Here is a 26,046-nt window from a genome sequence, read left to right as displayed (position 1 = left end):
ATGTTTGGTTTGTCCCGCGCGCTCATATGACCTTTTAATGCAGTTGCGAGCGCAGTAAAACACATTCCAAAAAAGACCCCAAAAAAACACATTTCTAGATATAATATGGATTTTACAGAAAAGCGTTGCCTAAAGGCAGACAAATGTAAATTTGCAGTTTCCAAGGACTCTCGAACTATAGAAGTCACCAAACTTTGGTGGCCATTTTCTCACTTACTTTACATCTGAAACCAGGCGACCCCACTCCTTCAAAAGCAAATCTCTCGACATCTGTTCAAAATAAATGGGTATTTTTAAAATCGAAATATATAGACAAATATAAATAAGCTTTAAGATGATTCCAAGAACTCCAAGTGCCCAAAAATTGACGAGCGCCTGATTCCACCACGTCATAACACATACATTTTGTTATTAATATTAAAATTAAACAAAAAATAACAATTGCGTTGTACCTGTCTCTTCTCTTACAGACCTACTACTACCTAAAAAAGATGTGACTGCTCTGATCTGGGAACCGGACTGGCATCCCTGGACTGTCTGCACACAAGATACACTGGACATGAAAGCACAAAAACTATTAAAAAAGCAATGGTGTGACATTTGAGATTAAAGCACTTGTAAAGTTAAAAGCTGTATAAATAGAATTTTTGATGAAAGCACTAACAGAACTCAAACTTTTTATAAGTGAAGCTTTGATGTAAATTGTAATGTCTAAATATATGCAGACCTTTATAAAAAAAGCTATATCATCCAATATAATCTTTATGGTGTAATTGCATTGTTTGTCTTGATCGTAAAGGTAAACTATTTTTCATTGCTTACAGTGCCTAATGTGTTTCTAAATACTGTGACAGAATATTTCACATTTCATTTTTGCCAGTATATATGTTATTTTATATGTTTTGATATAAATACTCTACATGCCTTATCTGTTCTTATATTACAGTGGTGTATGAAAAACGTTTTCATAGCTGCTCTATATCTAGTATAAGCTCACAGTTACTTTGTGTCATGTCCCCTCTGGAACTCTCAGCAGTAAATCACAAGAATTGGCTGATCAAATTGTACGGAAGGACTTGCTGCCTTTTTCTCGCCAAAATGGATACAATACCATTAGATATATTAGATGATGAATATTAAAGATTATGCTACTGTTGTATTGTCATCTATTAGCTATATATATATTATATGTTTTGTTGTTAGACTCACTACAAACAAATCACCATTTAGTTTGTTCTTAATTTTACCTTTCCTTGTTTATTTTCAAATTAATGCCAGTGTGATTTTTACAGGTGTAAGTACACAGTTCTTTTGTGCTTATTGAGAGCAGTAGGTACAGTCTAAATCGTCAGATTAAAAACAATACTGCCCTATTGGGTTACTGTTTATGACTTTTCCTTCTAGTTTTTTTAACTGGTAGTTACTTCGGTGAATCAACTTTATACTACAAGGCCTTTTCTTCTCAACCCTGAGGAGCTGTTGCCTTTAAGAATAAGGAACACTCTTGTTTTATTTTGGGTTTTTGGGGTTAAAATGAATAAGCAAGGCAGCGTTGGTAATATTTTCAGTCCCGTATAATGTCCAGTATAATACAGTACTTTCCTTTATTGAATTTTTATAGATTTTAATAATTGAATATGTATTCTCTTTTCAGAGTTCTTCGGATAAAAATGCTGACTACTTAGCTCAGCGAGTTGAGAGACTAGGCATTCCTCGTATTCCAGAAAGGCGAAGCTCATTGCAGACTAACCGTGATGGAAAATCTACGTCTGCTGGCTCGGTGCGAACTGGAAATCAGTTTCGTGAGCCACCTCCTATCCCTACAGCTCATCGTCCTTCGACTGGATTAGATGTGTACGTGGGAGAAGACTGTCAGGACTTACAAGAAGAAACCGAATCTACAGATTCTATATATTATAATTGTTCTGCAACAACAGCGCTGGGACAAGGATCTGCACCAAACTATCAGCTGCCTGATGAGCTGCAAGAATCTAGTCCAGGGAGCCCTGTGTCGGGTTCTCGTGACTCTGCTCGTAAGACTAATTTTGTGACTAATGGAAGATCCAAAAGTGTACAAATTGGACGTTCAGGTCGAGGGGGAAGTCAAGGAATTCCATCTGAGATATTAAAAAGTCTGAGAAGGGCTGGATCGGTAGGTGAGCTTCCTGATGACGGGATACCGGTGAATCCACCACCCCAGCATGGCTCATCTGGTAGTACACAGTATTTTGGAAATAGTCAGAACCGTCCACCATCTTGGTTTTGGGGTACCTTGACAAGGTTAGTTTTGTTATACCAACATATTTTGTCATTAATCGATGTTTACATAAGTGGCGTCTGTAGCCTAGTAGTTAAAGTACTAGATCTGTAACCATGAGATTGCGAGTTCGGGGGTTCAAGCCTCTGCTTTGTCTGAAGTTGTGCCCTTGGGAAAGGCACTTTAGACAAATTTCCCATTTTAGCTCGGTCCTTTCGGAGATGGACGTTAAACTCGGAGGTCCCGCCTCTTGAATAACCTAACAGTGTTGATAGGGGGAATAAATCTATACTATTTCACCATTTTTTTTCATTCACCTGTAGTATCAGGACGGGTTGAAAAGTTACACATGTGTTATGCCAGGAGTTTTTGCATAATCTTTAATTTAACAACAATTATTGCTTCAAGTACTTTCTGACCATTTGACTTCCATTACAGAAAATTTCAATTCCTTACAGAATCGTTCACTCTCAAAATTGCATGTGTCACATGTGGCTGGGTACCTCGGTCAGAGCTGTAATGGCGCCCTCCAATACAGACTCACATCAAGCAACGTGCTTATTATTTAAATCAGAGCTACGAGGGGGAGTTGTTCTGGTGATCTCTGTTTTGAAAGTAATAGGACTGTCTATATTGTCCTTTTTTAAAAGAAGTCTTTGGTTGACCTGCTATATCTTGTTGTTAGTTTTAAGTAACATAAACACAAGAAAGTATATTGGTGCATGTACTCGTATAGCAATCATCATAATATGTGTCATCTAACTGTTTCCTTTATTATGGTTAGTGTTTATTTTCATTTAGATTTTGGGAAAGATTAATGTTCTTATACTTTAATCACCCCTTGCTGGGAATGTTTTAGCCAACTTATCAAACTGTGGTTAGATTATAGGGAACTTCAACTCATTGCTTGAGTATGATGTCACTATACATCGCGACCTCAATGCTTTCTTGTCGTATCTCCATTTTTAATAACAGTGAAAGCAGTTCATAACAAAGAGTGAGCTAAAGAAGAAGTCACATTTTCCCTGTTAAAATAAAGGAGATACGACAAGAAAGCACTTAGGTGGCAACATGTAGCTATACATTTGAGCGTATTATTTTTAATATATACCTTCTTCTTTTAGACAAATATTTCTAGATGTAGAATTATAGCTTTTTGACACCAGCTGACTACTTTTAGTTATATCCTTTCAATCATCGGTCTAATACTTAGTCGGTCCCTGTCAAAGTAATGAAATTCTAATAATGTTTTTTTCTACCTTGATAAAAAGGGTGGAAGCTGATGAGAAACTGAATGGTTTACCTGATGGAACTTTCCTTGTTCGCAACTCTACCACTCCTGGCGATTATACTCTCACTGTCAAGTAAGTTAAACTTTTCTCTTCAGGTAGTTGGCTGGTACTCTTGTGTGGTTTGCTCTTTCTTTCCTGTCAAACATTTATTGTCTTTCTCACCTCCTTTTTAATGTTTGTTACTCTCTTGTACCTGATCATCAATGATTTATTTATAGAGGCACCAGCCATCCATGTCCAGGTGCTGTTTTAGCCTTACTCTCTTGTAACACCTCTAATCTTTGGCACTTATATGACCTTGTTGTGTTGCAAGTGCAGTAAAACTCTTTCTAAAACTAAACTAAAAACTAAAGAAGTAAATAAAAAACTTGCAATTGTACTCTAAGCTAACTATGTTTCATGTTCATGCATACATTTTATATGGTTTATGTCTGTTGGTGGATGGTCGGGGTTAGTATGCGTGTAAAGGCTGTGTTAAAGTTTTATAAAAAATGTATAAGTTCATCCGAAATATTACAACATTAATCTTCTTATTGTCTTCAAGGGTTAAATCATAGTTAAATTACGACTTGGTATAAACAATGGATACAACTCCCATTTTTTGTTTTATGAATGGTGATATTTTTGTTGTAAAATTGATTTTCTGAAGGCAGTTTACATTTTTCCCCCAGTATCATTTTGTTTATTAAACTTCAATTAGGTTTTCCATCTTGACCCATTCATTGTGGTTTTTTTTTCACTTTTTCTGAATTACTTGGATATGATTATTACATCTTTCACCTTGAGACCTTTGAATCTCTATGGTATATTGAACTCTTTTTATAAATTATACTCTTGTCCCATGAGAAATGAATGTAGGTTTGGATTACAGTAATCTACTCATATAGTGGTTATCCTGTTGTCATGGAGTGTAGAAAACAATTTAGAAATTTTATTTTTATCCTTCAGAATTTGTTTGATTTATAGTCTTGTTTAATTATGATCGAATACGATTTGTTTCACCTCAGAAAAAAGAACAGAACATTAAAACTTTGTGATTCTATTTTCCTTTGCAGACAAGACGGGCAGAACAGATGTTTGAAAATCTACCAGAGGGATGGACTCTTTGGCTTCAAGCTGACTGATCTGAAGTTTGGCTCACTGAATGGCCTGATTGACCACCACACCAAGCACACATTAGCAGAGTTCAACAGGCGGCTAACTACACATCTCTTGTATCCCATCAGAAGGGTCTGTTGTTGTATTGTTTTCACCTTTTACTCTTTCAGCTGAGATGAACTATTGTTTTTAACACTTTTCCTACCGGAGAGTAAGAGAGTGATAAACACAATAGACAGAAGGTTAGAACAAGAATTACCTATGTATTGAACTACGGTAATTAACTTGGCTCCAAATTCTTTGGAGGCTAAGCTCAGAAAGAACTTGATTGCCATAATAGTAGTTTTATTTAATTTTCTTCAAGGATATATATAGCAAAATTGTCAGGATCTTGGCGGGTGTTCTGCTGTTGTTTTACTTTCTTCCATATCATGCATCAATATCATCTTTATCTCCCCCCCCCTGTTTTTTTTTGTCTGTTGTTGTTGTATGTTACTCTCTAATAAACCTTGAATCTTCGGCGTTTATATGACCTATTTGTGTTGTAAGTGCTGTAAAACTTTTACTAAAACTAATAAAACTAAATTTAACCAAAAGAAAAAATTCAGAGTTGGCCCTTTGGAACTGTACCACTTTTACCCTTCGGCACTGAACCACTTTTACCCTTCAAACTAATTCTATACCAAAGACTGATGCACTGGTTGCTCTAGTGTTGCTACTTTGAGGACACACCACTGTCTTTGATAGTGGCTTGTGTAATGATATGATATATGTCTAGATTGTAGACAGTGAGAGTCGAGCGTACGTTGAGCAAGTAGCCTTGTTTATTTACGAAGTCTAGGTAACCTAGGGCGATACAAGGTATGCGCATGCGTAGCATGAGAGTCGTTAGTTACTCCTAGTTTAGTTTCGTATTGTAGGCAATCATATCACAGCTTGTCTTCTCCTTTTGTTTGGCCTTTCTTCACCATTGGTCATTTTCATAATCCTACACTGTCTATTCTATAATCCGTAAAAATAAATTTTGACCTCCGTATTTTTTACAATAAGTTAAAAAGTGACAAAGTTATAGAAGAAAATAGTTGTTAATGTCAGTGTCCTTCATGATAGCCCCAATAATTCTGTCTCCTGTCATTCGTCTTTCGTTGTGTTTTTGTTTTTGTACAGATAGAGACAACAATGTAATGTTTTCCCGTTATCGATGTTGAGGTTGTGATTTTTGGTTTTTTTATAGATAGAGACGACGACTGTCAACTTGTACGAAGCTTTGTTCATTCTGGCTAATCGTGGAAGGCAGCTGTTCAAGGCTCGTCAAGAGTACACAAGGTTGATGGAGCAACAGTTGAGTATCAATAATGTGAGTGGCTTTGTGCTTTTGTTTTGCTCATGAAGTGTAATGGCTTAAGGGGATCCGCGGGTCTCGATCCCCTAGAAAATCGGGTATTTGCTAAAAAAAAATGGAACTTCGAGTATTTGGATATTCTTACAGAAAAATATGTCAAGAATCCGTTTGTGAAGGTCCCAAAACCTAAAGAGACCTCTAATATATAAAAATGTATTTGAAAGCGGTAGGGGGGGCAAAAAAATTCAAACAAAACGTCAAGAAATGCTAAACTTTACCCCTTGACAACAACACTTTCCGTGGCTGCAAGGTAATCATGTTTGGTATCGTTGGAAAGGCCGTGATAAGAACTATTCGATTATTGCACTTTCGTTTTCGTACGGAACTACTCTGGGGACCCATTTAGGTATGTTTGAAGACCCCGTACCAAATACCGGTTGGCCACTTCCGTCACATGATCGGACCATGAATTTTCATTCGCCGAGCCGATAGCAACGAAGGGGATTCCCCTCGCTGGCCATTGTTTACACTGCGTGTCGCAAGACAGAACGTGAACGTTTTCGCTGCATTTCAAAGAGTTTTCTATCGTGTTGCCGATTTCAACGCTAATAAATCTTGTTTACCGGCTGAATAATTATTGTTATCATCTCCATTTGCAATTCTGTGTAGTATTTCGGCCCGACAAGGCCTCCCAAACACATATGCTCCCTCTTATTCATCTTCTCTCGTCTGTCTATCTGATCGTGATTCGATTCGATGTCTTAGTCTTTGTCGTTTTGAGTGAGCTAATCCAGGATCTAAAATGTTGAGATTATACATATAATACATAATAGCCTTCAGTACTTTCCATGATTATATGGCTGGGGTATTCAAAGTATAGATCTACAGATCTGTGTTGCCCTCGATCGACAAAGTTATAGAATTAGAATCTAGATCTAAATCTAGGATAAATTTGTTTTGATGGCTTCCCTAGCCTCTCCGGTTGTTTGCAGTGAACAAGTCTGTTTAGCACAGATCTAGATCTAGCAATAGAAATTTCTAAGGCCTAGTGTTATTTAAAACAATTTTTTTACTTTATTATTTTTGGGTTTTTAAAAATCGGAGACCAGTGTTCCCAAAGCCGGTTGACCCCTTCAAGCAAGATTGAAAGAAGCGAGTGTGCAGAAATATATAGATCTAGATTTAGATAGGATAAAATTAATTGAGAAAATATACAGATCTAGATTAGATAGTATCATGTAGTGCCAGCTTACAGTGTGCCTTTCTTGGTTGCAAAGTCTTAGATTCCACCATTGCAAAACCAAAAAACTTGGGAAGAAAACGAAGGGGAGGTAGCAGCTTTTTTGGGGGGGCGCGACAGTCTCGACTCTTCTAATTCTAAGAAAGGCAGTCACCTGCCAAATCATTTAAAGATTTCTTAATGTGGAAAAGACTAACAACAAACTCAATTTACCTAAACAATTCAGTATGGCAACATTAACATATAAATTTAGACGGGCATGTCAGCATGCAAAATCTTTATTCGCGTTTTTCTTGGAATAACTTTTCTGCCAAATCTGTGGCACTATTTTGATTAGATCTCAGAAAGTTACAGTCAGAGTTGGTTGAAATTTTCACACAAGCCCTTGAATGTCCTGCTATTACCTTACATAGATATTTTAGCTTCTTCTCCCATTTAAGAACAGAAACTGAAAGCATGAGAGTTTACATTCTTGGGGCGGAGATTCAATTGTGAGAGGACAGTTGGGGGGGAGGGGGGAGCATGGAATTGATGTAAAAACTGGTGAAAAAAGCTTTTTGAATAGCCTGTGCTGTGTAAACGTGGTGTATGTTGCTGAATAATGTTGGATTTTAGCGAAAACCGAGATGTTTGTGATTGCACAATGTTTCGAAAACTTTGTTTGCGTTTTTCTCGAAATTGCATTTTCGGCTAACTGGTAACTTTAAAGAGAGTGTATCTCAATAACTAACAGTCAGATTTCATTGAAATTTTCACACATTGTTCCCAAGATAAGTGCCCTCCTCCTTACAAGAGCACTTTTCCTGAATATTGATTCTGTTTTGAGTTATTTGGCATTTTTGCGTTTCAGCATCGCCTAATATGGAATTCTGAACATTGGTCAAAGTGAGGGTAAAATTTGGAAAACGTATGATAGATATTTGAAATCTGATTCTGTAAGGAGGAGAAGCAAGCAATATATAACATATATACCAAGTATGAGGCTTCTATCTTTATTGGTTTTGTAGAAACACTGTTTATAAACTATAAAGAAATTTTGCTGAATCAGCGCCATTTTTTGCCGCCACAGGAACAAAAAAATAAAAAATGAATTTTTTATTTCACAAAACCTCTTTTTAAAAGTGTATGTATCCATTGATGTATACAAAGTGGCTACAAGATGGTTGGAACTGAGTTTTGGCATTTTCATTAGCCACCTCCCCTTAATGAGCAAAACCTCCCAGTGAATTGTTGGCGGGTGCTCTACTGTGGTTTGTTCCTTCTTTCCTTTCAAGCATCTATTGTCCTGATCTCTCCTTTTTCCTTTTTGTGGTTGTTACTCTCTTGTAACACCTCTAATCTTCAGCACTTATATGACTGTATCGTGTTGCAAGTGCCGCAAAACTCTAACTAAAACTAAAAACTAAAACCTCCTATCCTTAACTATTTTGATGCCTTTAAGTGCAATTTACAGCTCAAGAAAGTTCGCAAGCTGACCTAACGTTTTATGTGCAGTATGATAGGGTTTGTTTCAATTAATGGGTTATAGAAACCTTCTGCCGCAGTGCAATTTTTTTTTTTATTACGTGAGATGACTTACGTCAAACTGCATCTGTATAAAAAAATTTTTTGCATAAAATAAGTGTAAATCCTTTCATATATCTGTAGATAAATGGCTAAAGAATCTTTTTAAATGGTATTCACCCTTTGTAAAAAAAGTCAACTTTTTTTTTACCTCAATTGTCTTGTCTGTGTAACTCAGTTCTAGCAAATGTGTCTAGTGACTCCTATCTCCAGGCAGGCATGCATATCTATTTTCACTGAAAACATAGGATGTAAAAGCCAAATTTTCAGGTTCTCGGGCCATTTAGTAAAATTTCTTTGATTTTTACAGGCTCTGCAGTTAGCGATGATGAAACAAAAAGCTTTAGAAACAGCACGTGACATGTATGAGCCCGCTCTTGGGTCAGATTCAGGAATGTCTGACTATGAAGATATGATACCTCTGACAGTGGAACAACAGAAAATGTAAGTATCTTCAGCGTGGTTTTGTTATTAATTTTCTTGATGGAAGTTCAGTTTACTTCTAAGAACATGCTTACATGGGTGTTGCAATTTGCCCAAATCATTCCCACCTATCTTCCATCTTGACTTTTTTTCTTAAAATTAAATCGGAATGAGTGGCAGGTCTGAGATATTCCCTATTTTTTGCCCCAAATCTCAAGCATCCCGATTTTCCCGATTTCGATTATGTGTATATCGATTTTTTGTTCCGTCTGTTGCGCGCAGTATCGTTTTGGCATTCCGACTTGGGATATTCTCAAGATCTACTTTAGTTTTTGTTTCCACTCAGAATTCTCCAATGATGGCCTGATAACTCTTTCAATTGTGACATTAAAGGATCATTTGTAGTTCTACTTTTACTTTCAAAGCAAGCTTTGTCTGAGTTCTGCTTAGTCGGGTCAGTCACCAAGACCCGTCAATTGCACATTCGCGTCATGTGACTTGACCTCGTCGCATGAGCTCCGTGTGTGTTAGGGAGCATCCGTTGACGGGTCAACAAAAGTTCATACACACGGATTGAGGTGTCTTTCGGGACTTACTGTGGGGGTGGGGATGTTAGATACGTGGACTAGGAGTGCTTGATGTGAAACTTCAGGATTTTAAAAAAAATATGATGAAACACACACACACACACGCACGCACGCACACACACACACACACAGGGCATGTACTTGGAAATATTTATGGACACCCCAGAAACATTTTGTCAGCTTGGCAGTCGCCTCGCTGATTCGTCGTTGATCCCGATCTTTTTCACCAAATCCCGTTTCTTTCCCACTGAGATCCTGATTTTTAGATTTCATAGAGTGGCTGGTCTGCTTCATTCATTCATTCATGCATACATTCATTCATTCACTCACTCACTCACTCACTCACTCACTCACTCACTCACTCACTCACTCACTCACACACTCATACAGTCATTCATTTATTTGTTCATGTATCTAATCATTCATTCAGTCAGTCAGTCATTTGATTATGCATTTTCATTCGTTTATACATACATTGGTCCTTTCATGGCTCCATATAGTTTGGGTCTATTGAGTTGTTTCAGTTAAGATACTGTTTGAAAATTTAATTAAACCTTGATACTGAATAAAAATATCCTGAGGTTTTTTTTTATTATTAATAATTTATCGTAACGCAGCACCATCATTCTTGTTCATTTCAGTTTTGGAGCAAAAACTCCCTTGAATATGTAATGAAAAATGTGGGGCCTATCCATTTTGGGGCTGTGTACTTGACGATGACTCATGTGTTCTGATTAGTGCCCTGAGGCATCAAACGCCCGAGAACTTGATCCTAGATTCGAAAATGCGCTAGGAACTCAACAACCACTACCAGTCTCCTAATCAAAGTTATTTATATAGCTGGAAGGCCCAAATCAGTCACTATGAACCAAAACCATACCCGTCTTATCTACTGAGTTGCAAACCTCAATGTGCTGATGCCAGGCGAGGTAGTTGCAAAATAGCAAATTCCAGACTTTGAGGATCAATTTTTGTTATAGGTAAAAGAACCCAATGACATTCGGACCCAAATTGGATGTATGATTCAAACCTAAAGGCACTGATCTCGGTTAAGTTCCGTGCAACAAAGCGACAAACCTCATTGCTTCAACAGAATAGAGAAACCTTATTCTACTTTTAACTTGGGGCAACAATGCCATTAGGGCTTTTGTCGCAAAAGTACGCTCCGATTTTAGCTCCGATGGGCTCTTGTTGCAATGTTGCACAGAGCAAAATTGCGACTTGTGCCATCTTCCTCAATTTTCTCCGCAATTTAACTGTGAAACAAAAAGACGTTTGCAGCATATCGTGCGACGTTACGGCCGCATTAATATATCTGAATCTCGTGCTTTTATTGTCACAATTGTGAAAATGAGATTGTTTTTTGTCTCTCCTGTAAAATTGCAATTTGGCGCTCGTCGCAGTGTTGTCCCAAGCCTGTGGTATGTAAAGATAAGAAAAAAAGTCTTATTTTTGTATACACAGTAAGCAGCAAGTCACATAGGCAATTGAGACTTCTTACATAAATGGTTAGCATCTTGAATCGTAGTCCACTCAATAACCTTTCCATTGATATATAACACTTATTAAAACATCGTGAAACTGGAGACGAGTCCCAGAAATTGGTGTACCGAAAAGTGGGAAGACTTAGAACAACATCAAGAAGCTAGCCTGGGATAGGCAAAAATGGAAAATGTTTGTTCATGACCTCTACCCTGACCCTTTTTTAGAAAGGCAATGATGATAACACTTACTGTATTGACTTTCCTAGAAATTTAATTTGTACATACTCCTTGTATACCTTAAAAAACTGTCCTAAACCCAAAATTTTTATAAGTTAATGACTAATCATTTTTCATCTCTGTTTCATGCTCACAGGCTAGAAAAGAGCAGGTCCCTGTCCATGCAGAGACATATGAAGTTGTCTGAGCGTGTAAAACACGCACACGAAGAAATGGAGCATAAAGAGGAAGAACTGTACATGATTATTCTTGCCATCAACGAACACGCTACCATATTAGGAGATCAAGAGGAGGACTGTGAGCGTATTAAGGAGTAAGTACTTGTTACATTCGAGTTCTGTTTTGCAGGTCAAAATTGTACTGCCGGTAGTTTTTTTCCCTTTTCTACTGACATCGTATGTAGACATGACCTGTTGAGCTTTGTTTTGGTCCATTTCTTTCAAAATTGAAATAGGATTTTTTAAAAACTGTCTGCAGCTCCTGAACATCATCAGGAACTGATCCTCCTCCCCCACTCTCTTTCTTTTCTCTCTCTCTCTCTCTCTCTCTCTCTCTCTCTCTCTCTCTCTCTCTCTCTCCTTCCCTCTGTCTCTCACTCTCTTTGCTTATGTTTTATGCATTTGCTGAGTCGTATGTTATAATGTGTGGATGCATGGGCCAAAGGCCTTTCAAATCAATAAAATCATCTTGTTGAAATCTTGAAATCTCTCAAGTGCTGTAAAACTCCTACTAGAACATGCCATTGTTGTGCACTCTGGCAGGCAGTTGCTGGACTGTGGAGCCAAGCCCGAGTTTGTGGAGTGTCTCCTGGACAACCGGTACCTGGAGCACACCTGGGACCCGGCACTGTGGCTGGTCAAGTGCTCCAGGCAGGAAGCGGAGGCCAAGCTGAGAGATGAGGACGTGGGGACGTTCATCATAAGGCCCAGGGGAGAGCCACAGAAGCCATATGCTTTGTCTGTTGTGTAAGTCCATAGGAGTAGAGGTTTTTTTTTCAATGTTTATTTTTCTTAGACCACATTGGATGGATGGGTGTTTTTTACTTGTTAGTTTTATTTCAGTGTGAATGGATGGGGCAGGGTAAATTAGGCTGTCCAAATCTATGGCGCTTTCAACAGAAGGAGCCTCAAATCATCATTGCCTTTCTCACTCTGCACCTGGGTAGAGGCCACGTTGAGCATCAAATGATTGGGGGGGGGGGATCTTCTATTTGGCTTTTAAGGTCAGTCAGGCCAATGCCCACATCATTTACATAAAAACAAAGGGTCAGGAAACTCCATTCTTGAAATTCAAGCATGAACTGATTTCAGAGAAAGGAAAATGCAACCTGATGTCAAACTTCCTCAAACAACACCAGGGCTAGTGTGAAAAGCAATCGTCTTTCACGATGGTGAAGTCCTGCTTTTCACCCTACTTCTGAAATAACCTAATAGTGTCAGAAAGGGCTTTAAACCTACATCGTTTCACCATTTCACCAGCTTTCCGTGCAGTTGCTGACGATTAACTCCCCGACAAACAGGAAAAGGATCTAATTCTTCTGCAAAGAGAGCCCAAACCAGTCTTTCTTTTTTTGCAATCCACCCCATGCTTTGAGGCCTATCATTATGCCCTTTGATGTAATAACAGGTTTTAGGGAAGAGGGGACAATAATATTTGTTATGGGCTTTAAGAAGGACCTTTCATCACATTTTCATAATGATATTATATTCACTTGCTTGTGAAATAAACAGTTTTGCTACTCTGCAGTTGTAATTTGACTTTGTCTGTCCACAATGAATGAACTTTCATTCTATATATTTTTTTTGCTGCCTATTGGATGGATTTTGCTGGTGAGTTTAAAAATTACTGTCTCGGTTTTTGCTGTTTGTCTTACTTTTCACTACATTTTTCTTCTTTTGTTTACTCTGTGCTACATTCACTACCTTTTTTCACTCATATTGTGATTCTCTGTCCAATTGCAAATGGTTTGAGTGCTCAAACAAATCCATCAATATTTGACTTATTTTTTAAAATTATAGCTGTTAAAAGGTAACATCCTTCGCAGCTCCAAATCTGGGGTATCTCTTGCTTATTGACAGAACTAAATAGCATCATCATTAAAGTGGTAGATGTTTCTTTTGGTTTTTGGGGGGTTTTTTATGTGGGAAATTTGTTACCCTTCCATTCTTTCATTAAGACGGATACTCATGGATGAAAAGAAGAAAAAAAGGTTGCACATTACGAGGAGTCTTGTGTAACTTTGAAGAAGGGAATCAGGCTCAAAGGACATTCGTACTAGAGTTTCATAGTTTGTAACTGGTTTCATAGAAAGAAGAGACCAGGGGTGTGCATAGTAGGTCAAGTTTGATACTAGCTGCGGATCAAAATATATATGAAAGTTTGTGAAATCAGAAGAAAAGTGTGAAGGCAAAATTAGGCTTCCTTTATTTTAAAGATTAAATCACAAATAGTGAAGTCAGCATCTATCACAAAACTTCTTCGGTTCATTTATTTTATCCACTATTTTTTTTCCTTTTACTTTCAGCTGTAGTAAAGAAGAAGGAACTCAAGAAGTGAATCATTGCTTCATTTTCCACCCCAAGGGAGAAGGTTTTGGGTTCAGAGTTGATGGTGCAGTGTTTGAAACCATTGAGGAGTTGGTGGCCCGTCACGCCTACACAAACCTCAAGGTTTACTTCTCACACATGGACACCCAGCTGGTGAGACCAGTGTTTGCTGCCAGGAGCAGGACAGTCACACAGAGTAGTGTCGAAGGAGCAGAGGATAATATGTGACACCGAGAGAGTCACGCTTGTACAGTGTTTGAGTTTGTGAGTGGGTTGTTCAGGACCAGCACTACTTCTGAGGGTTTGGGGCTATTGCTTGTTAACTGTGAGAAGGATAAATATCTCTGAAAGCTGTTGAGGGGGTCAGTTGGGGTGGGGGTTTGTGTGGAAGGGGGCGGGGGGAACTATGAGAGATTCACAGTATTATATTGGTGTTATTGTGGCGTCTGTAGTCTAGTGGATAGGCTACTGGATATGTAGCCTTGTAGCCTAATTGTGATGATGCACGTTAGGAGGTTCAAGGCTCAGACCTGACACAGTGTCCTTGGGAAAGGTGCTTTGCATGAGTTTTCTTAACTTCACCCATGTGTGAATGGGTACCAAGCCATAGACAGCAAAAAGCAAAAGATCTTGTCAGTGTGTTGATGTTTGAGCGCCTGAAAATGGCAGCTTGCACTGTATGCTAACCAGGAAACGGAGATTGTTTCAGAATGTTATCTGGTATGCAGGGATGATGATGATATGTGAGGCAGCGTGGTGGAATCAGGCTCTCGTCAAAATAGTCAAAGTGACGAAATTTGCATTTTTCCGCAGGTTTGTGAATTTTTATCAAATTTTTGTGTTTTGGCTCAATACCTTTTATGCCCATTAAAGAACTAATTTCTGTGTGGACTTTTCTGAAAAACGTTGATTAAAGGCACACAAAATGTAAATTTTCAGTTACCACGGACTATTAAGATAAGGAAATAACTTATCTTTGGAGGCCATTTTCTCACTAATTTTACCTCTGAAAACAGGTGACCCCCACCTCCTTGAATCGCAAATATCTCGACTTGTATTCAAGATAAATGCATATTTTTTTCTTCCAAATAAAGACAAGTGAACAAGCTTTAAGATGATACCAATAACTCTACATGCCCAAAAATTGACGAGAGCCTGATTCCACCACGCTGCCTCACATATAGATTATAAAGAGCAAAGAACTTACTGTTGAAAGGGAATTAGAGCCAAGCAAAGGCTTTGTGTTATTATTTACTTGTCATAAGCATGACCTGAGGTTGTTGTTGTGTTAAATGTTGACCAAATGATCAAAGAGCTGTTTGACAAGGAAAGTACAGATGATTATGTAAAGTATTTTCTGCTTGCTTCTGAAAGGACAAATACCAATGAGAGTTGACAAACTTTATAGTATTTGAACGTTTTTGAAAGGAGAAATGATCATGCATCAAAATGAAAGAGAGAGAATATGTTTGTATACTGAAAATATACAAAGTCTAGCATGTGCAGAGCAAAATTAGCAGGAAGCGAATATCTTTTTGTTTTGTATGAATTTTACTGTGTACATTTTAAAATGCTTGAAAATGTAAGAAAAACTTCAGGACCTGAAAGTGTGTACGAAATATTTCACCATGGGCACGTACGCTATATGTGGGCTAGAGAGATCAAGAGAGAGAATAAGAGAGAGAGAGAGAGAGGGAGAGTTTTTTGCCATAGCAACACTTTCAGGATGAAAAATGAATGAGTAGTTTGAGAAGATGAGAACGAAGAGTTTAATGTCAAAGTTTCCATGTAACTGCTGTGCTGCCATGTCATTCATGCTTACAGAAGCTTTATTATCACTGGTGGCAAGACTTTACTATAGATATTCTTATTTAACTGCTGACATTTTGACATGTGCATGTGATACTTAACTCTATCTGTATGCTCTGGGGTCATTATGTTCCCCCGGAGTTGTATTCTTCTCATTTTACAATACCTCTAGTACGAAGATCTCTTTGAAACTTTCAGTGTTTCTCAAAAGATCATTTTGACAGACTGCTATGGAAAGTGTACGGATCGGATTAAGGAGTAAATTTCCTCTTTGGAAAGTGGTGGCACAGAGTTCCCCATGTCGTATGGATACGATAGTAAAACATGACGTACGGATAGGGTTAATTTGTTTTCTATAAACTTTTCCCTTTAGAATGTTATGTTTTGTAACCATCAGTGTTTGCTGTAATGTTTCGTCAATTTGCAGAGCAATGACTTGTGACTGTTAAGGAATTATATTTACTGTGACATTTGAATGAACCTGGAAACCTAACTGATTTTTTTTTTTTTTAAACTTTTAGAAAGATATCTAGTGACAGTGCGGCTAATATTTGCTTTGTTCTATGAAAAATGGCCTCTAATGGAATGGAAAGGTCATCATTGTTTCCTTTTGTAAAAGGACATTCGAGCATTGCGTAAAATCAATATGTTTTTAAAATATCTTTTAAGAAATTTTTTCATTAGTTTCATTTTTTTAAATGTTGAAAGGTTTTTATCTTATGCTGTTTCGAGCACTGTAAAACTTTATTAAAACAAACAAGCAAAAGGTAGTTATGTCAGTAGTTATGGAAATGTGTTTTGTAGTGGTGTCAATGGCCCTGTGGTTAGGCTACCGGACGAGTAATTGTGAGGTTGTAGGTTCGAGGGTTCGAGCCGCGGGCCCGACGTTGTGTCCTTGGGAAAGGCACTTTACACGAATTTTCCTCACTTCACCCAGGTGGGAATGGAATGGGTACCCGGCCATAGACAGCGAAAGATCTTGTCAGTATGTTTGTGTTTTAGCGCCTATAAATGGCCGCTTGCACTGTATGCTTCCCAGGAAGTTGAGCTTGTTTCAGAAAGCTCTCAGGTCTGCTGAGGTAATAGTATAGATTGTAAAGCGCATAAAGCTTGCTGTTGAGCGGGGATTTGCGCTTTACAAATGCTATCTATTACTATTATTATTGTATGCGGTTCAGAATTACTTTTCTTTCTAGATTTAACAAGACATACTTTATTGGGGTGTTCTATTTTTCTGTTCATCTTAAGGGATGGAAAGACAACTGTATGTTTCACTGTCTCTTCCGGTTTTTTTCTTGATCATGCCTATTTCTTTGAGTTCAAATGTGTCTGTTACCGAATCTACGTAAGGATGTGTTCTTTTACATTCTGAGAAAGGTTGTGATTCTTTCCAATATCTTTTCTTTCTTTACAAATCGGGTCTGTTATAATGAAATAATTTTTTCTTTCGTGAGTGCTGATATAGTGGAGTGAAATGTTTATGTATATATGAATGTTTTTCCTGTTATATATTTCCCCACCATTGTGTCGTGTTCAATTCTGTTTCAAGAACAGATGTAACCTTTTTGCTTCTTTTTTTGTATAATCTTTATATTTTTACCTTTTTACGATATTTTTAATGAACTGAAGTGCTGTATATTGATTTGGCTTCATCCCATAATGAGGCGATTATTCTTGTACATTATGTATCTTTTTTTTTTCATGCTGATCATAACATGGGGAACGTCACATGCTTTGTTTTAGAGATTTATTTTCCAGACTGAGTACAAATTGGACAAAACTGATGTAATTGCTTAGTGCCTCCTGCTGTTCTGACAGATAGGAAAAACATGGCAACCTCTTTTTTCCTGAAATGTTTTGACCGTTGGCATTTCCAGAGCAACATCTAATGCTATTTTGTGTAGATCTGCTTCCCATACCTAAAACCTTTAGGTCAAAATCGAAGGAGGTGGTCAGATAGCTCATCAAACTTGTCATTCAAGCCACGTCTCTTAAACGTGTAATATCCTGATCATGATGCAAGTCATGATTCCCAAGTCATTGTTCATTATTGTGACATCATGGTTTAGTAAGGATTCTTACTTCCAAAGTCACGACGTTGTGTCCTTGGGGAGGCATTTTACACAAATTTCCCATTTGGCTCAGTCCTTTAGGAGATGGATGTTAAACTTGGAGGTCCCGCCTCTTAAAGGACCTAATAGTGTTGATAAGGGTTTCATACCTATACCATTTTCACCATTTACCAAAGTCATATGTGTGACTTACACGAAAGGTAACCAGTCCAGATAGATAGTCAGATTTGTCAATGTTTGTTTACTTGGTAATGTGGTCCAAATGTTTAGCTTGTTTATAGGTTATTCTACCACCCTCCGAAAGTGACTAATGCACTAAGTCATGGTTGTGATGATAAACCCCCTCCGTCCAAGAGTCATTTATAAATATATGTGCTGGCTTTTGTTTTGAACAGTTCATTTTCTTGCCATTTAACATTCTGGACATTAAACATGTTTTTCAGATAAGAAAGCAATCACTTATTTGTTGATAATTTCTCTCATGACTCAAACAAGTGTAATGGCATCGTGGGGAAAGCAGACACTCGTCAAAATAAAGAAACCAAAGAAACTGACTTTTTTTTCCTACCAATTGGGGAATGTTGTCTTTTTTCGGTTTGTTTTGGGCTTAACATCTTTTATGTCTTTTAATATATATATATTCAGGCGTGGATTTTACAGAGAAATGTTGATCAAAGGCACAAAAAATATAAGTTTGCAGTTTCCAAAGACAATCCAGCTTTGGAAGTCACTAAACCTTGGTGGCAACTTTCTTGCTTATGTTATGCTGCCTCTGACACCAGGCAACCTCACTTCCTTCAATCACAAAAATCTTGACCTCCTCTACTCAAGGCAGATAGGTAGGGTTTTTTTTCATCAAAAGCAAGGCAAATGGACAGGCTTGAAGATTATACCAATAACTCCATTATATGCCAAGAAATTGATGAGCTCCTGATTCCATCATGTCTTGACACATGTTATGGCTGTCTTGTCCTGTTTTTGATCATTTAGAGCCAGCTTATCTCTCCTTTTGGCATTTATTTTGGGGTTTTTTTTTGGCTTCCTGAGATATGACCACAATTAATTTCTCGTAAAAATTACATGCAGAATAGACAAATCAGTAACCTTTCTAACTGTAAAATGAAATCTCACATGAAACCAAAATATCTTCTTCCAAAAAGTGATGGATTATTTATTATCTTTCTATAAACTCTTTGAAGGAAGAAGCTAGATACCTTAACATGTCCTTATCAAATACATCTCATTTTGCCTTGAAATCATTCATTTGGCCTTTTGAAGTGATAGAAAAGCAGCAAAGAGAAATGGAAGAGGGAAAAAAGTGTAGAAGATTACCATTGTAAAAACCTCGCATATTTGTCTGGAACTGCTAAAGACAAAACTGTTTTCTTAGAATGATGTGGAGAGAAATTATCAGTTGTCCGGCAGTTCAGTGAAAACAAAACAAAAAGTCTGTTCTTCATGCCTATATGTACTAGTCTGAAATGTTATTTGTTCTTATTTATACATTTTTTGGTGATGCTATTGCCTATGTAAGATTAGTTACGCCCACAGATTTCACTAATTTAAATCTTAATTCTTTAATTGGAGATGTTGTTGCTGATGTTATGTGAATAACTATTGTGCTGGTGCTCTTCAACTCAAAATGCCATGTTGACCCAGTTTGAGATATATAATTTCTCTTGTACTTGTATAGATTGTGTCTTTTTGTTCTTTATTTGCTGAAGTAAATGGAGAAAGCTTTGATTCCCCAATGGTCTGAGGTCTCATTTTTTGCGAGAATTATTGTAGGAATGATGAGAAAATATCGAACCAAACTGCATGTCAACACTTCAGTCGTGTGGTCATTGGTCCAGGTCCAGGTCCCTCTCTGTGTAGGTGGTTGGCGGGTTCTCTAGTGTGGTTTGCTACCTCTTTCCTATTAAACATCTGTCTTCCTTTTCTCTCTTTTTTTGTGTTTGTTACTCTGTTGTGGCACCTTTAATCTTCGGCATTTATATGACCTCATGTGTTAAAGTGCCTTAAAACTTTTTACACCCAAAGGCGGGATATTTATATTAACATGTTCTTGTGCACAGTAGCATTGTAAATGAGCTGATTTATCAATATCATGCTTATACTGTGCCGGAACAACATCGGGGGAACTGCTGCTTTTTCTTTCTTCATCCTTACTATCGTTATTTTTCCTCTACTTTTTTTGTATGTTTGTCACTTTCTTGTGACTGCTATTTCCTGGATGCCTTGATAGTCGAAGCAGACTTTGTGCTGTTGAGTTTAGGGAGGTGAGCAGAGTAAGCCTGATTCCCTGTTTTGACTTCTCTGTTGACATCCACCCCTTGACCCTCATTTGATCTTATGCAGTTGCGAGCGCCTTAAAACCTTAATAAAATAAACAAGCTTTTACAAAAACTAAAAAAAAACCACGAGTCGCATCCACTGCTTGTGCTGTGTGTAAGACCAGTTTAAGTCATCAAACTATTTTGTCTCCTCAGATTATTTTGAAATCATTGTATTTCTCAGAACTTATTTACTACAGCATTTGTTTAACAAGGAGAATGTCTTCAATGAGTATAATTGTTTATCTATAAGTTGCTATATATGTAAGTGTAATTTTGTCCTCCAAAAATTGTGAATATTTTACCTGTGAAAAGCACATTGGTGAACACTGTGTGGGTGCTCTGTCTTTTGTACAACCTCTGAATTAATGTCCCTCTCTACTATTCGTACGGGATGTAGTTCTTTAAAAGGTGTCTCAATTTAAGTTTTGAATCAGATTTGGACCTGGGTTGCCCTCTCCTCAGGCTTGTGTCTCAAACTCAACAAAAGGTGCTTTGTTATAAAAGAATTATATTCAAAGTGATTGGTTGGATTTGAATGTTTTAAAGTTACTACTGAAAGATAATGTGCCTTTTCTATTAATGTATATGATGTCCAAGTTTGTTTTTTAAATTGTGTGTAAAGGCAATTTGCTGGTGTGCTGATGGTTTGAAATGATTATAATTTGATTCATTACTTTAAAGATTTTGTTTGAGCCCAGAAGAAAGTTTTGTGCAATTGTTGGCATAGCATTGTTATTTATTTTAGTGTTTCATCATGAGACTGGTCCTACCATCTCTTGATCTCAAGTTATTTCAGAATATCCAGCCACATTAGTTTGTATTGATATTAATTGATTCAGCCCGCAGATAATTTTGGCTCCGGACGCTAATAATTTGTGACCGCTTCGTGACCTCGTGGGTGGCTTCACAGAAAGTTAATAAAGAAATATTTTAATTTAATAAAATGTGTGGCATGAAAAAATGTTCAGAATAAAAAATAGTATTCAATGACACCAGAAAAAAGTGTTGAAATGTAAGTGGTAAGGAAAAGAGAAGAGAGGAGAATGACGTGAAAAAAGGGAGCAATAGATAAGAGCTGCACAGAGCGGCTGTGCTTCAAAACACAGGAGACAGCCACTGTGAGCAAGGCCGTGGTCTGAATCAGTAAATATTGTTTGTTTGACAGTCATGTCCATCTGAATGCAGTTCCTAGGACACTTGAATCGACAAAAAGGTATTGAACACTTGTTCGTATTGGAAGAATAGAAGTCAAAAGAGACAGAAGGTGGACTAACAATAACCTACATGTACTTGGTAACTTAAAGTAATGGCGGGGTGATCTGAGCATCTGAGCCGACAAATGAATAGAAGGGAACCGTGATCACCAATGTCTGTTTCAGATCTGGCACTTGAAGCTTTAGAAATTTCAAGACTCGGAGCACTTTTGCTAAGCACATGATGTAAACTCTTGCATTTTTATTCTATGGGATTCTGTAGGAACTTGTGAAAATCAAGGACAAAGCAAATGTCCTGGTGCTCCTTTGAAAGGTACACTGAAGCAATGCCTTTTTTCCCCCTTTTTTTTTCATCTTCTGTTTTATTAAGTACAGCATTGAAGATTTTTTCTGTTTACATTAACTTTAGTATGACATGGTTTATCATGGGACTTCTGATTTCTTGTTACTTTTTACTACTGTCACCCAAACCTATGGACTTGAATCAGGGAGGGCCACCATTATTGGCTCACTACGTACTCACCTCGTTCTGCTGAACATCCTTCTGGATGCTGCTGTTACGTTGTGGAAAAAACACAAACATTATTGATTTTTTTTTTCAAAGTGCTTTTTTCAAAACATCGAATATAAATGTTATGTATACCTTTTACTTTGAAGATGCAATTTTCATAAGTGTACTGTCGAGATGGAAAGTATTAGGGCAATTTTTGTTATTGATTGTATTCCAAAGGTGATTGTATTCCAAAGGTTTTGTTTAATTAAACAAGTGCCTTATAAAGACAATTTTAACTGGTTGTGTTAATCTTACGCTCAATATTCTCTCTCTCTTCCTCGCTCTTTTTTTGTGCTTTTAGTAGGCCCTAATAGTTGATATTTGTGGTTTTAGTAGGCCCTAATAGTTGATATTTGTGGTTTTAGTAGGCCCTAATAGTTGATTTTTGTGGTTTTAGTAGGCCCTAATAGTTGATTTTTGTGGTTTTAGTAGGCCTTAATAGTTGATATTTGTGGTTTTCTTCTTTAAAAAAAATTTTTTTTTTACCCTGTAGGACTTTTTCAACTGGCATTATTATGACTGGAATTATGATAAAACAATAGCTTTTGTTTGTTTTAAGTTTTTTTGGGGGGTGGGGGGTGGTGGATATTCTTTTTAGCTCAATCTCATTCTCTTTGCATAATCAAGACACCAGTGTCTGTGGTGTAGTTACTACACATTTCACCATCACATGATAGACGTTAGTTTAATTTCTATGTCGGGAGATTTTTCATCTATGGAGTGTCTCCATCCTTCTGTCTAGGACATTGTATGTATCCCTCTCAGCCCCGTTTGTCCCTGGCTGGCATGGTTGAAGCAGCCCGCCTTCTGAATTAAATGATCTAAATAGTGTTATGGGGGGCGTAAAACTTCTGAATTATATTTTATGTACTCGATATGTTACTCCCTTTTTAGATTGGTTCGAACACGCAATAGTAATATATTTGCATGTCTGGCTGGTGCTCTGGTGTGGTTTGCTCTGCTCCTTCTTTCCTATCAGACTTCCATCGTCCCGATCTCTCCTGCTTCCTTTTTGTATTTGTTACTCTCTTGTGACATCTTTAATCTTGGCACTTATATCACCGTATTGACTTGCAAGTGCCGTAAAACTCTCAACTAAACTTAAAACATAATATGTTTGTTGCCCTTTGCATTTAAAAAAAAATTTTTAGTCTCAGTATCTGAGATAGAGCAGAGGAGAGATCACCATCCTTGCATTGTACAGTCTTTCATCAAACTGTGAAGGCTTTTGGAGCGGTGTCGATTCAAACTATGTACCAGAATTTCAGACAGCCCGAGCACTGTTTACTGAATGATTGAGTCACTTTCTTAAAAGAAATCGCTCAATAAAGCACGTCGTGATACTATAAGTTTCCTCTAATAGTCAACGAACCAAGAATAAATTCCTTATATTTTAGTAAAGGCTGTCGGTGTTACTTTTTCGTGTTGCCTTAGGTAACAAAAGCATAAATTATGGGGAGGGGGGGGGTTCTGAATAATCGTCACATTATCATAATCAAGAACAAGGAATAAGAAGGAGAAGAAGTACATGTATCCACTAAATAGGTCACAGTTCTTGTGTTATTGTATTTATGTTACACCCCAATCGAAAGAATAATATTAGTTCTGAACATTGGCAGCTTCGACCCTGCTTGTCACGACCAATCCTTACTATGAGGCTATGAGGAAACACTACATTCCACCTGAAAGACGAAGATTTCTAATACAGTGGGGGCGCACATCAAAGAGTGGTCATTTTACCGTCTTCGCACATCAAAGAGTGTCATTTTACCGTCTTCGCACATCAAAGAGTGGTCATTTTTTCGTGTTCGCACATCAAAGAGTGGTCATTTTTTCGTGTTCGACAAATTCAGTGCATAATCACTAGGCTTCCAATTAACTCCTCTTCTTTTATTTGTTTCCTTCTTTTCTTACATTCCAAAGGGGAATTGTGTTTTCAAGAATAAAATGCACAGTCTGTGCAGGAGCTATGATATCAAGAAATGAAAAGAAAAACAAAACAAAACCTCAATACTCTGACCACGTTTTAGTGGACATGAAAGAATTTTATTGAGGAAGGAAGATTTGAAGTTATCAAACAAGATCTTCTTACAACAATATGCACAAGTCATAAAAATAATAAGAATATAAAATTTAGGCAATGAATTTCACCTCTCCACACACATACATAACTCCACGAGGGAAACAAGTACTCTACCGCATACATTCCTTTGGGATGGGGTTGTTTATATATTATCATAATCATATAAAATGGAACCATGATTATTTAAAAATGACTAAAAGTAATAAGACAATAATAGTTCAATGTCGTTGTCCCTCTGCTTTTGACTGCGCCTGTGCCGTCCTCGTCCTCGCTAAAATATTACTGTGATATTATCACGTTTTTATGAAAAAAGACTTGCTCTCACTGGAAAAATGGAAGGAAAATAAGGCTGGAGGAAACTAGAACGATTTATTTGGAAAATCCTGAATAAATGAGTGACGCGAGGAAAGTCAAGCATAATAATAGTTAATTTCTTTTAAGAGCATTGGAGCACAGAAATAATTGGGGAACCACCATGATCGCTGATGTTTCTTTCCGTTTCTTTTCTTTTTGGGGGGTGAGGGAGGGGAGGGGGTGGTTTTTTTCTTCCATATTTGTTTTTGTTTTGATTTTTCAAACAGGGCACTTCATGATGTAGATGTTCTAAGAAAAAGTGGTCCCTTTTTTATAGTAGAGGGTTTTACGGCGCTCGCAACTGCATAAGGTCAGATGAGCGCCAATAAACTGGTCCCTATAGGAAGTTTATTTTACAACAACATAAGGAGCTGTACAATTTCTGATAATATAGCATCACTAACTGAAACGCCAGCTGGCAGAGATTGTTCTGTTCAGGGAAACCACAACAGTAGCAAATGCTGTCTAACAATGTTACATCTTTAATACAAAACGAGAGGAATTCTTCAATCACTGCACAACACAAACATACACATGTTCATAAACTTTTGAAAAATACAGTACGCAGTGGAATTTTTTTAAAATCGTAATACAAACACTTAGAAAGGATACTTCAAAACATTGTTGTTCACTTATTCAGTTTACACAGGAAATGTTTTAAAAACATTTAATTCGGGTATGAAAAAAGGAAAGAAAACACCGAGAAGAAAAATAATTCTTGAAAGAGCACAGATAGTTCACCTTTTTCTCCTCTGAGAGGTTCAACGTGTATAATAATATTGTTGATGTATTCCAGTCGTCAGCGATTCAGCCTACGCGATACTACATCCCTCAACTCAACGGGTCGCATTGAGAGCATAAAATCTTGATTTGGTACAATATCATTACATGTATTATTGTTCCTGCAAATTCATACATGCACATTGGATTATACAAAACTAATTAAATGAAAAGAATACAGTTCCAACATTCATCACCGTCTCTTCTTGCGAATGTTCATTTGAAAGATTATCGGACAAGTAGAAGACTTATAACTTATAGAAAGGGGGAGGGGGGAGGTTAGGTCTATGAAATCAAAAGTGACTAAACTAAAAAAAAAAGGACTTACTTATTTCTAACAATAGAGTAGGGCATTGATTACAACGAAAGCATAACAATTAGAAAATTTTGGAAAACCCACATAATGTGCTAAATCCCGCTATTTCCCTGCTAGATTGTACTAGATAACGAGGTGATCAGAAAACAAATTCACAAGACATAGACGAGTAAATGAATGATTTTTTCATCTCCTTTAAAAAAGAAAAAAACAACAAAGAACCGCTACCACAGATGCAAAGTTCTATCTGCTCAGTAGGCTACCTAGTTTTCAGAAATGTGACGTTAACAAAAATTTTGAGTTTTCAACATGTCAAGGTGTTTCAAATGCAATTATTTGAATATCTCGATAACGCTTCCGTATAATCGTATCATTTTGATATAGCAGATAGAACATGTGTGAGGCAGCATGGTGGAATCAGGCTCTCGTCAAAATAATCAAAGTGAAGAAACTTGCATTT

At 37.3% G+C, this 26,046-nt stretch overlaps 1 protein-coding gene across 1 annotated transcript; it reads left to right on the top strand.

Annotated features, from left to right (window-relative positions):
- Nucleotides 1–470: 470 nt before the first annotated feature.
- Nucleotides 471–14,739, top strand: LOC101860490 (phosphatidylinositol 3-kinase regulatory subunit gamma; the record flags this gene model as incomplete). The annotated part of the gene is given in 9 exon segments (XM_013080430.1): nucleotides 471–591; nucleotides 1,655–2,280; nucleotides 3,529–3,621; nucleotides 4,605–4,779; nucleotides 5,882–6,004; nucleotides 9,103–9,236; nucleotides 11,660–11,836; nucleotides 12,285–12,488; nucleotides 14,048–14,739. Coding segments are annotated over 9 exon segments (1,785 nt in total). The 3' UTR covers nucleotides 14,298–14,739.
- Nucleotides 14,740–26,046: the final 11,307 nt, after the last annotated feature.

The sequence above is a fragment of the Aplysia californica genome, unplaced genomic scaffold (assembly GCF_000002075.1).
Source record: "Aplysia californica isolate F4 #8 unplaced genomic scaffold, AplCal3.0 scaffold00085, whole genome shotgun sequence".
In the NCBI taxonomy this organism is placed as follows: domain Eukaryota; kingdom Metazoa; phylum Mollusca; class Gastropoda; order Aplysiida; family Aplysiidae; genus Aplysia; species Aplysia californica.
The sequence above is the reverse complement of the archived record's forward strand: the minus strand, read 5'-3'. Positions and strand labels throughout refer to the sequence as shown.